Genomic DNA, 13,431 nt, shown 5'->3' with positions numbered 1-13,431 from the left:
TAGTCTGAGGAACATGTATAAGTCATGAAGAAAGCAGTAGCAATGAAACTGTAATGATCATAATGCTAAGCTAACGAATGGGTCTTGTCCATCACATCATTCTCCTAATGATGTGATCCCATTCATCAAATGACAACACATGTCTATGGTTAGGAAACATAACCATCTTTGATAAACGTTCTACTCAAGTAAAGACATACTAGGGACACTTTGTTTTGTCTATGTATTCACACATGTACTAAGTTTCCAATTAATACAATTCTAGCATGAATAATAAACATTTAACATGAAATAAGAAAATAAATAATAACTTTATTATTGCCTCTAGGGCATATTTCCTTCACAAACCTCACCCGCAAAGCCGTATAACTATGGGTTTGCGGGGCAGATACGAGTCGAAACCCTATCTCCCCGCTGCCGCGTTTCGCCGCAATTCCCCACTCCATCCCTCGCATTTCTCACCGCCAGTGAGCCCACTTTCGCCTCTAGCCACCATGTGGAGCCGTATGTGGAGCTCCGGCCGCAGCTCCGGCGGGGGCGGCGACCCCGAGCGCGAGGGGTGTGTCCGCGCGGACGGCACGAGGAAGCGCGCGGGCAAGAAGTGGACCAACCAAGGCCTTCGAGCCGCCAGCGTCACTCCTCGGCTGCGGGCTCTTCCTCCGCCGCGAGCTCTTCCTCTTCCCGCGCGGCTCTTCTCCCCGTGAAGACGGAGTGGGCGGAGCTCATCGCCGTCAAGCAGCAGCCGGAGGAGGGCGAGCTTGTCGCCGTAGAGCAGGAGCCGGAGGAGATCGCGCGCTGAGGCGTCGTCGGGCCTGAAGCTTTCGTCGGCGATGTCGACGCGGTCGCGGCCGCCATTGCCGAACGGAGTTTGCGAGAGGATGAGAAGCGCCACCGTCACGACGAGGAGCTTGAAGACCTCCTTTTCAAGCAGGCGGTTGCGGTCAACCTCGCCGCGAAGGACAAGGACGACGAGTGGCGGCGCATCCACGAGGAGCAGAGGGAGAAGTACGTCGACCTTGTCAGCTCCGACGAGGAGGACTGAGCTCCTCCACTGTCTCGGCCTCGCTCGCCGCGAGCCCGTCCATTTTGGTAGCCGCCTCGAGCCCGCAGATCCCCACCCCCCTCTAGTAGTAATAGTAGAATGTATGTATGATCATGTAGTATGTGGTAAACTATGAATGATCAGTGTGGCTGCAATTTCTCCTGTGAATTTTTTTTCAAATTATGCAATTTCTTATACGGGGTCTATTCTGCAGCGCACGATTTCGCCCCACAAAACAGTTCATCCTCGAACTATAAATGCGTTATGCGGGTCGGAATTATACGAGGTCTTTTTAGAGATGCTCTTACACAGTCATTTCTTAACCAGTTCAGCTGAACTTTCTTATTTGAGTACCAAAGTAATGTTGCACTATTTGTTGGTATACCATCAGTTCACCCACAAATATGGAAAAGGTTGTTTTACCGGACAAACCAGATAGCTAGATGTTCCTTACGAACTATATTGTTGTGTTTGGTGACCAAATCATGTACTCGCAAGCCACATTAGTGCCTAGATTATCACACTTAATATCATCCAGTACGAACTGTGGAAGGACGACTATTAAATTAAGGATTAAATTAATCTTGTCCTTGCACTATAACACTAGTTATTTGCATTACTGTCAACTATATATATTCGGCGTTAATAAAGAATAACTAGCTATATGGAAGTATATGCATTGATAAACATAGTTGAGTAGTTGTGTGCTACTATTATATATTCACTCCGTCTCATAATATAAGAACGTTTTTGACAGTAGAGATGAATGAAGTATTATTTTTGTGCAAATGCACAATTATTGTTCTAAAAATCCAAGAAAGTGCGCTGTAAAATGGTGACGGACGGGCTTTGAAGTACCCAAGCAAATTGCAGAAGCGTGGAGTTCGAATCCATGCGAAATTTTCACATCAAACAAACATATCACGCTTATGAGATAAGAAAAAGAAGAGGCCAATCTTTGCGTTCTTAAAAGAAATTGTCATACGAAGAAAATTTACAGAATCTTGGCCCAACAAGTCTCAAACAATACGGTTTTATACAGTTTGTGTTCTTAGCCATAGAACACCATCATATGCTTAATGGTAACCTAAGCATGCACGCAGGTAGCATGGAGATCCACTTATTATGTTCTGCAGTATCAGAATTCAAAAGACAAAAAAAGAAAAGAAAAACAACAACAAAATGCAAGAGAAAACCACCAAACTCTTGCAATGGCGCCACCACCACCTCTGACCAAACACCTTCACCCTGTGCAGCTGGTAGATACTATAGATCGCACAATCAAGCGTATGATATCACGCCTGGTGCCTGCCGTCGACATTAACGTCAGCGACCAAGGGGCAGGTGAGCCGGGGTGTGGGCACGGCGTAGAGCCTTGTAGCGCGCGGCGCAGTGAGGCCAAAGATGTCGCTCATGTCAAGCTCCGATGGCTTCATGCCGTCAGGTAGCGCCCAGCTGAAGCCGTGGGCGAGCTGAGCGACGGCGAGCTCCAGCGCGTACAGGCCGAGCGCCATCCCGGGGCATGAGCGGCGACCAGACCCGAACGGGAGGAACTCGAAGCAGCCGCCCTTGAAGTCGACCCCGGCAGCCTCCCCTTCCCCCGCCACGAACCGGGACGGCCGGAACGTGTCCGGATCCTTCCATGCCTTGGCGTCGCGGCCGATGGCGAAGACGTTGATCATGACGCGGGAGGCTCGGGGCACGGCGTAGCCCCCGACGACGCAGTCCTCGGCGGTCTCATGCAGGAGCAGCGGGATGGGCGGGTGCAGCCGGAGCGTCTCCTTGATGACGCACTTGAGGAAGGGGAGCTTGTCGAGGTCCGACTCATCCACATTCCGGTCGAAACCCACCGTGTCAGCGAGCTCCTTCTGCAATCGACGGAGGTCGTCCGGGCTGTGCATCATCTCTGCCATGGCCCACTCGATCGCCGAGGCCACCGTCTCAGTCCCGCCAAACATCACATCCTGCCACACATCCACGTCAACAGGTCAGTTTATGAAATGAGATCACATACAGGTGTCATACATGCGTATATACAGTACAGACGACACATACAGTACATGAAATGGGATCGCAAACAGGTGTCATGCATGCGTACAGTAGCAGTAGGACAAAATAGCATAGGTGTCCAATTTTGCACGCGTAGTGCTGTGCCGGTCCCGAAGTTACGAGGTCGCGGTCTTTTTTCCTTTTCGGCGTGCACTCAATCGCAGAAGGGCCGAGGCTTAAACATGAGGACTCCTACCGTGAAAGTAAAGAAAACGAAGTGGCTGGTGCAAAGGTTAGGGAAGCCGTTGTGGTCAGAGGCTGAGAGCCTTTTTCACTTGGGAAGGAGACACGCACTACAACACCAAGTCGGCCGGCCGGCCGGCCAAAGCTTATCCGCGTGTGACATAAGGTGAAAAAATGACGCACCATGAAAAGCCGGACGCAGAGCCCCCAATCTTGGAAGTTTTCGTGCGTGATTTGGTTCTGAGCGCCTGGTTTTTCTTTGGTAGAGGTTGAAAAATGATGTAGGGGCACGACGCGTGTGGGCGTGAATGAACAAGTGAGAAGTGAAAAGTACCAGCAGATTACTACTAGCAGCAATGGCTGCATGGGCGCGGCTTCTGCGCCTCGCTACCTTTCAACAGTAGATCCAGGCACCGATCGTGATCCGGATGATGAAACATGGGCGAGGTGTGCCCGCCCGCGCCCCCGATTTGATCGCGATGAAACCAAAATAGGTCCCCGGGCTCCGACAAGGCCACACATATAGTGGCAGCTCTGGTGCTGGATCTGGCATTGGTATCTGGCCTTGGGTGCATAGTAAGGTTGTCATAAAGATGGGCGGGTTGGCATTCCGGTACGTAAGGAGACAAACATAACTAGCAGGGTCCAACGTACCCCTATTGTATGTATACTACGTCATGGTGGTTCATGCGTGAAAGCAGCTTGCCCGTAGTGTATACGGCGCCACTTCCTCGTTGGTTGGATCGGAGGGGGGGAAAAATGTGCACGTCACGTGTCTCTACTGCTCTGAGGCGAGGTGTCTGCCCGGCTACGGCTCAGGGTGCAAAATGTTGGACGAAAGCTCAAGGGAGCAATTTCGTGGTTCTAGAATTTGATTTCCAGAGCATGTTGGACACCAACGAAAACTTAGTTTGTGTCATGTTCTTTGTTTCTGTAACATGACCAGAATCTGAGTTCCAAGTTCGAGCCAAATTATGAGAAAATATGATAGAAGTTCAAGTGATAGCCCCGCAAAAAAAGAAGTTCTTTTTTTTTGTGGGAAAGCAAAAACAAAAAGTTCAAGTGATTGAACATATAAAAAGAAGAAAGAAAAATTAAAATTAAATTTTTGCACGAATACCCATGTAAGATCACACGAAAATAGCTTGGACTAAAACTTGGGTAAGTCTCAATTAACTGAGATTTAGCAATTCTGGCCACAAATATATTAGTAGTACTTGCTGGAATTTCGATGAAATTTCATCCAACATGGTAGTACCAGTATAGGCGACTAGCGGATGTTTATTACACCACGTGCTGGACATTGACGTGTGCATTAATCGCCATATATATCGAGATATCTGCATGATCTTTTTTTTTTGCTATGATATTAATTTTATTTTATATTTTTGCATGGCAGTACTTTTGGACGATAAAAACTGATCTCCAAAACAGCTCGATCGCCGTATAGGAGTACCTTACTGGAGTAGGAGTATCTTATTTACTCCCTCTGTTCACTTTTATAAGACCTTGAAAATATTTCAGACAATGTACAAAACAGCCTAATTTAAGTTGTCTGAAATGACTTATAAAAGTGAACGGAGGGAGTAATAATATTCGTCCGATATCACTTGCACTCGCCAGGCATTAATCAACCACGCGTAGTGATAAACAAACCATTTCCCCGCAGAAAAGGCAAAACCATTTAATTACTACTCTGGATTTTTCCAGGTACTAAAGAAAATCGCTTGCCTTTTTTTGTCCGCTTATTATTATCTGGCGAAATATTGCGTTGGTGATCTGTTTTTCGTGCGCATATATGCTAGTCGGTTTTACTCCTGCGCGACCGACCGCTACAGCGCTCAATCCTAATTTTTTCTCCCCCCTGATTCCAACGGTGGGGGCCCGGGCGCGTGGCACTTTTCCCCCTCAATTAACCAAAATAGGAAAGATTTGCGCCTGTCGGAAACCGATCTTTCCAGCGCGCGCGGAATAGCATCGCTAGTAATTGATTAGCGGAGTAAAAACGGAAGCTTCGGTTCACGTACCATGATGATGGCCTTGATGTTGTCACGCGTGAGGCGGAGCGTGCTCTGCAGCTCGTCCCCGCCGTCGCCGGTGGCCTTCTTCGGCTTCGCCTCGGGGAGGAACGCCAGCATGTCGTCCACCATGTCCGCGTCGACGTCGTCCGGGCTCTTACCCCTCGCCATGTGCTCGTCGATGATCTTGTCGATGAACTCGTCGAGGGCGGCGCGCGCGGCGCGGAGGCGCACGTTGATGCCCTGCGGGTCCGCCCAGCTCAGCCACGGGAAGAAGTCGCCGATGTTGAACGCGCCGAACAGCTTGGAGAACTCCTGGAGGATGGCGATGAACTCGTCCTGCTTGCCGCCGTCGCCGTCCGCGGCGGCGCCCGCGCCGAACGCGGCGCGGAAGATGACGTTCTTGGTAAGGTTGAATATGAGCTCGCCGAGGTTCACGGACTCGCCGCTCCGCCGAGCCACGGCGCGGACGAGCGCCGCGGATTCGTCGCGCACGGCGACCCACGTCTCCGGACGGCGCCGGCTGAAGAGCTTCATCACGCACAGCTTGCGCATCTGGCGCCAGAAGGGCCCGTAGTGCGCGAACGCCATGTCGGCACGGTCGTAGGTGAGGTAGGCGATGGCGATGGTCGCCGGCCGGTTGGAGAAGGCGCCGTCCTGCGCCTGCAGCACCTCCCGGGCGTACTCCGGCGTCGACACGGCGAAGGCATGGAGCTTACCGAGGCGGAGGTGGAGAAGGCCGCCGTACTGCTTCGCCAGCGCCGCCAGGCCCCGGTGGGTCAGCTGGTCCATCATCGACATGTTGCCGACGATCGGCAGCTGATTCGGCCCGGGAGGAAACGGCGGCGCCTTGCCCCGCCGGCGCCGCTGCAGCACCACGAAGACCACCGAGGCGACGAACAGCCAGCTCAGTGGATCTTGGAGCCATTCCATGCCGGTCTTGGCCAAACCCGCCATTGACAGATACTCGAACTAGAATCTCGAACTTGTTTTTGGCTTTTCTTGGGTGTTCGATTCGACGGTGTGGGTTTTAGGTTGATGTGTTATAACGCTCTTGGGGTAGAGCTGAGGAGAAAAGTGGAGGGTGCCGGGTTTATATACAGTTTGGGCGGAGGAGTAGGTGAGATCAGGGAGATCTCCAGATTAGGTTGAGACATGTATGCTGATAGCATCCGCAGCATCACATTTTTCAACGTTTCTTTCCCTTGTTTACCCTATTTTATTTTGGGGCCATGAGAAAGGGGTGGATCAGGAGTACAAATGGTAGTGGGAAGGGCTGGTGTATAGTAGAAAGAAGATGATTTAGACAAATTTCTTTCTAAATCAATCAGATGGATTTTCCGAAAGCTTGACTGTTTGCTTGCTGGTGAATACCAAATTAAGTAGTTACTAATTATATGAGCACGGAGAGAAGGGAGTATTTATGGCGGCCTAAAAATTCCAGATTAAATCGGATCTTTATTTTACAGGTATGAAAGGTCAAAGTCAAATAGTACATATCTTTTCCATATATTGCATATGTTACCGGTCTCGCAATCCCAGGGGCACGCACATGTGCATCCGTCTAGAGCCGTTGATCCGCGCCGTGATCTGAAAAGTTGTTTTGCCTAAAATTGGCCGGAAAATAGTTGCAAATTTGGAACCCTCTCAATATGAGACAGTATACATGTTTATCTTGTACAAATACTTCGTGCAACCGCTCTTCTACGTCTTCAACCCTGTTTGAGCTATCCATGTTACTGTTCACCTTCTTTCTTGGTCCACATGATCTAATTTGACCGTTCAATACTCTTCTCTTTCGCGTCATCTGCATTGTTCCTTTCAATCCTTTGATCGCATTGTTTCCCTATTTCTTTTCCTTATGTGGAATTATTTTACTTTTCATGAGGTCAATTGAGCAATTCGTCACGTTCCATCGCTGCATGAGTTTATGCCATCATTTTTCCCATCACAAATTGTTGCAGTCTTTATTTGATCTTTTTTTCTATGATACATTATGTCGTCTTTGAAATATTCATCCATCAATTCATTATTTTTTTCCTTTACAATAACATTATGATTTCGTTACTCCAACCGCAACGACTTTTCTACCATTTGATTTCATTGTTACTCCTGATATTTTAGGTCTTGTTCTGTCAAGTTTTGTGATATGAAACTTGCTTATTGTTTCTTTTGACCCTATCCACATGGCCCATCCATGCATCCCATGATCGTGTGGACCACCCGCCTGGAGGTTGTGGAAGTCGGTTGGGGATTCTCCTTAAGCCGCAAGAAAACTCCGGAAGTTTCTGAACCGCCTTTAAATTTTTAGCCCAGTCGGGGTTACAGATCTCCGAATATTTTTAAGAAATGGAGAAATGAGTTAGAAAACATATCAAAACAGAAGGCAAGAAATAGAGAGACCCAATCTCGAGGGAGGATCTCGCCCCCGAGACCACTATAGCCACAAAACCAGAGGGGAATACACCCCTCTAACAAGGGGAGAATGTCAAGGAAGAAGATGAAGGAGGGCGCTCTCTCCCTCTCCTCAGGTGGCGCCAGAACACCGTTGGGGACATCTCCGCCATCTTCATCACCGTCACCAACGACTCTTACTCTCTTCTCATGGTGATGTGTGAGTAGTCCTTCCTTGGGGGTGAGGGTATGTACTAGTAGCTATGTGATCTCTCTCTCCCTCCCTCCCTCCCTCTCTCTCTCTCTCTCTCTCTCTCTCTCTCTCTCTTCATCATGCTCCTTCTGATGATGATTTTTATCATGGACTTTGTTAATGAAGTTCAACTTGTGATTTACCCCATTTTATTGTCTTTGTAGTGAATTGAATCTTTGCTCCTTCTATGAGTTTCTTTATGGGGATCAATTAGATTAAATGATGCATATCTAGTACAATTTGCGGAGTCCCGTAGTGATATTGGGGTAACTCTGTGCATAATATATTAGAACAATAAAGAACATATGGTGTTGTCGTGGAATAATTTTGGGGGTTGCCTATGGTGACATTGGTGACATTGGGGTGGTTCTATAGATTAATATTGGAAATGTGAGTTTGAGGTGGTCTGCCGTTCATACATCTACGCGGTCTCATCCTACTTTGATCTGATTTAAAGAGAAACTTGGGAGTGACTTTTTATTGCACTTTTTAGGGCGTATCATGTGTGTTAACTATGTTATTGATCTTGAGGGTTGGCACTAGCGAAAGTATGAACCCTAGGCCTTGTTTCCAAGCATTGCAACATCGTTTTTGTTCACTTTTGTTAGGTGTTACCTTGTTTTTTTTGACCTGAAACTGTAGGGTTTGTACGTATTTATCCAGATTAACAAAAGGGTTTCTCTTGGTCACATCTAGATGTGTCCTAGTTATTGCACATCTAAGTGACTCTGTTAACATAAAAAGGGAACAAAAAGAAATGAGAAAATACTCGCATGAACCTTCGCATAAAATCAATGACATAGAAATTAGATGTGCAATACTTATGGCACATCTAGATGTGCTCTAGCAAACCCGTTAACAAAACTACTTCTACAATCCATATTACAGATACATCATCATGTCATCATCAAACTAGTGCACCTATAGAACTAACAATTGTATTCGGTGTGTTGGGGACACAAAAAACCACTTCTATTTAATTGCAATATTGTTTGAGATGGGTCACTTTCATCCTATACTTCAAGCTAATTGATAAATCTTAGGTGATCCACTTGAGAGAAATTATTGTTGTCCTATGATCCTTTGCACTTGGAGGCCCAATAGAGTCTTCAAGAATCTCGCTAACCGTTTCTGTTGCGTTCCCTAATCGCAAACAGTTCATCCGAGTGAATTGTATGTCGTATACCGTACATACCTTGATATGGCTGCCCGTTTCTGTTGTTCTGACTCATCGCAAACAGTTCTCCTGGACTAACCGTATGCCACGCATCGCACACGCAGCTACAATCTAGATCGTGTTTGATGTCTCTGCCATAGCAAACATTTCATATCATTTTTTACAGTTATTTTACATCACCCTGTGCGATAAATGCATCACACACAGTTCGTCGAATGGTCTCTGATTGGACTGTTGCGTTCAGTGGCGGAGCCACCTCCCGGCGACCCTGGGCATCTGCCCGGGCTCTGCCCAAATACCTCCATTAAATTACACTAAGAGACTGAGAATTAATCACCAGTCTTTGTGGGCAAATGCCTATGGAGCACACCCCTTTGTATTTTGCCCCGGCTCCATGGACGGGCTAGCTCCGCCACTGGTTGCGTTTGGACCATCCTGCAATAGTGTATGGATATTAGGTATACTAGACTCTCATGGCAAAACTTGGCGTGTGGATTTTGTTGGAAATATGCCCTAGAGGCAACAATATTGTATTATTATATTTCTCTTTTCATAATTAAGAGTTTATTTTTATGCTATAACTGCTATGATCCTAGAATATGTGATTTAGTGAAAAACTCATATGCACGTGTTGATAAACGGTAAAATAAGGTTCCTAGTCTTGCCTCTAAGACTGGCTCAAGTGTTGTTGGTGATTTTGTTTTCGGGATCTTGGGATGTCGTGAAGTGTAATGATAATCCTAAAACAACAATGGGAGTATGACATTAGAAGAACGATCATATTGAATCGACCCACACTTGTTTGTTGTACTTTAGATAATATCGTCATAAATCAATTGTTATATGATACGTCCATTTTGCATCATGCTTTTATATCGATATTTATTGCATTATGGGTTGCTATTACACATTATGTCACAATACTTATGCCTATTCTCTCTTATTTTACAAGGTTTACATAAAGAGGGAGAATGCCGACAACTGGGGTTCTGGGCTGGAAAAGGAGCAAATATTAGAGACCTATTCTGCACAGCTCCAAAAGTCCTGAAACTCCACAGAAGACGTTTTCCAAATATATAAAAAATACTGAGAGCAAGAACTTCACCAGGGGGCCACACCCTGCCCACGAGGGTGGGGGCGCGCCCTACCCCCCTGGGGGCGCCCCCTACCTCGTGAGCCCCCTGGTGGCCCTCCGGAGACCATCTTCTGCTATATGAAGTCTTTCGATGGGAAAAAAATCATAATCCATCTTCTCGGACGAAACTCCGCCTCCACGAGGCGGAACCTTGGCGGAACCAATCTAGGGCTCTGGCGGAGCTGTTCTGCCGGGGAAACTTCCCTCCCGAAGGGGGAAATCATCGCCATCGTCATCACCAACACTCCTCTCATCGGGAGAGGGCAATCTTCATCAACATCTTCATCAGCACTAGCTCATCTCAAAACTCTAGTTCATCTCTTGTATCCAATTCTTGTCTCCGAGTCCGGGATTGGTGCTAGTAGGTTGCTAGTAGTGTTAATTACTCCTTGTAGTTGATGCTAGTTGGTTCAATTGGTGGAAGATCATATGTTCAGATCCTATATGAATATTAATACCCCTCTGATTATGAACATGTTTATGCTTTGTGAGTAGTTACTTTTGTTCCTGAGGACATGGGAGAAGTCTTGCTATTAGTAGTCATGTGAATTTGGTATTCGTTTGATATTTTGATGAGATGTATGTTGTCTCCCCTCTAGTGGTGTTATGTGAACGTTGACTACATGACACTTCACCATTATTTGGGCCTAGAGGAAGGCATTGGGAAGTAATAAGTAGATGATGGGTTGCTAGAGTGACAGAAGCTTAAACCCTAGTTTATGCGTTGCTTCGTAAGGGGCTGATTTGGATCCATATGTTTCATGCTATGGTTAGGTTTATCTTAATACTTTTGTTGTAGTTGCGGATGCTTGCAATAGAGGTTAATCATAAGTGGGATGCTTGTCCAAGTAAGTGCAGTACCCAAGCACCGGTCCACCCACATACCAAATTATCAAAGTACCGAACACAAATCATATGAACGCGGTGAAAACTAGCTTGACGATATTCCCATGTGTCCTCGGGAGCGCTTTACATCATATAAGAGTTTGTCCAGGCTTGTCCTTTGCTACAAGAAGGATTGGGCCACCTTACTACACCTTATTTACTTTTGTTACTTGTTGCTCGTTACAAATTATCTCATTACAAAACTATCCGTTACCACTTATTTCAGTACTTGCAGAGAATACCTTGCTGGAAACCGCTTATCAGTAATGGTGAAGTGTTATGTAGTTGATGTTCACGTAACACCACTAGAGGCTAGACAACATACATCTCATCAAAATATCGAACGAATACCAAATTCACATGACTACTAATAGCAAGACTTCTCCCTTGTCCTCAGGAACAAACGTAACTACTCACAAAGCATAAACATGTTCATAATCAGAGGGGTATTAATATGCACAAAGGATCTGAACATATAATCTTCCACCAAATAAACCAACTAGCATCAACTACAAGGAGTAATTAACACTACTAGCAACCTACTAGCACCAATCCCGGACTTGAAGACAAGAATTGGATACAAGAGATGAACTAGGGTTTTGAGATGAGATGGTGCTGATGAAGATGTTGATGGAGATTGCCCTCTCCCGATGAGAGGAGCGTTGGTGATGACGATGGCGATGATTTCCCCCTCCAGGAGGGAAGTTTCCCCGGCAGAACAGCTCTGCCGGAGCTCTAGATTGGATCCGCCAAGGTTCCGCCTCGTGGCGGTAGAGTTTCGTCCCGAAAGGTTGCTTCCTATTTTTTTCTCGACGAAAGACTTCATATAGGAGAAGATGGTCATCGAAGAGCCACCAGGGGGCCCACGAGGCAGGGGGCGCGCCCTAGGGGGGGCGCCCCCCACCCTCGTGAGAAGGGTGTGGCTCCCCTGGTCTTCATCTTTGGCGAGGATTTTTCATTATCTATTATAAGGGGTTCCGTGGAGTTTCGGGACTTTTGGAGTTGTGCAGAATAGGTCTCTAATATTTGCTCCTTTTCTAGCCCAGAATTCCAGCTGCCGACATTCTCCCTCCTTATGTAAACCTTGTAAAATAAGAGAGAATAGCCATAAGTATTGTGACATAATGTGAAATAACAGTCCATAATACAATAAATATCGATATAAAAGCATGATGCAAAATGGACGTATCAGTCATCAAGACTCTTTTCTGGCGCCGTTGCCGGGGAGTGAAGCGCCTTTGGTAGGTGGAATTTGGCAAGGAAAAATTTATATAGTGTGCTGAAATTTACTGTCACTTGTTACCATGGAAAGTAATCCTCTGAGGGGCTTGTTCGGGGTATCTTCACCCCGACTAGTAGAGCAAAGAGTTGCTCCTCAACCTACTGAACCTACTGAAAATGAAAATGTTTGCTTTGAAGTTCCTTCGGGTATGATAGAAAAACTGCTAGCTAATCCTTTTTTAGGGGATGGAACAAAACATCCTGATGAACATCTGATATATGTGGATGAAGTTTGTGGATTATTTAAGCTTGCAGGTGTACCCGGAGATGTTGTTAAGAAGAAGGTCTTCCCTTTATTTTTGAGGGGAGATGCATCGACATGGTACAGGCTATGTGATGATATGGGGTCTTGGAAATACAAACGATTGAAATTGAAATTTCATCAGAAGTTTTATCCTATGCATCTTGTTCATCGTGATCGCAATTATATATATATATTTTGGCCTCGCGAAGGAGAAAGCATCGCTCAAGCTTGGGGGAGGCTTAAATCAATGTTATATTCATGACCCGATCACGAGCTCTCAAGAGAAATGATTATTCAAAATTTTTATGCTCGGCTTTCTGGTAACAATCGCACCATGCTTGATACTTCTTGTGCTGGCTCTTTTATGATGAAGACTATTGAATTCAAATGGGATTTATTGGAAAGAATTAAACGCAACTCTGAAGATTGGGACCTCGACAATGGTAAGGAGTCAGGTATGACACCTAGTTTTGATTGTGTTAAATCTTTTATGGATACCGATATTTTTCATAAATTTAGCACTAAATATGGACTTGACTCTGAGATAGTAGCTTCTTTCTGTGAATCTTTTGCTGCCTATGTTGATCTCCTCAAGGAGAAGTGGTTTAAATATCATCCTCCCATAGAAGTAAAAGTAGTTGCACCTATTAAAGTTGAAGAAAAGACTATCACTTATAATGATCCTATTGTTCCAACTTCTTATGTTGAGAAACCACCTTTCCCTGTTAGGATAAAGGATCATACTAAAGCTTCAACTATGGTTCGTAAAA

The 13,431-nt window shown here is 46.0% G+C and overlaps 1 protein-coding gene across 1 annotated transcript; it reads right to left on the bottom strand.

Moving 5' to 3' along the window:
- Positions 1-1,999: 1,999 nt before the first annotated feature.
- Positions 2,000-6,376, bottom strand: LOC125509589 (cytochrome P450 84A1). Its single transcript, XM_048674589.2, has 2 exons — positions 5,302-6,376; positions 2,000-3,006 (listed from the first exon to the last, which is right to left on the bottom strand). Exons 1-2 carry the CDS (start codon positions 6,247-6,249, stop codon positions 2,338-2,340), a joined length of 1,617 nt encoding a protein of 538 aa, XP_048530546.2. The 5' UTR covers positions 6,250-6,376; the 3' UTR covers positions 2,000-2,337.
- Positions 6,377-13,431: the final 7,055 nt, after the last annotated feature.

Source organism: Triticum urartu, chromosome 1A (assembly GCF_056163025.1).
Source record: "Triticum urartu cultivar PI428250 chromosome 1A, HENAU_Tu73, whole genome shotgun sequence".
NCBI classification, from domain to species: Eukaryota; Viridiplantae; Streptophyta; class Magnoliopsida; order Poales; family Poaceae; genus Triticum; species Triticum urartu.
This window is presented reverse-complemented; position numbering and strand designations above follow the sequence as displayed.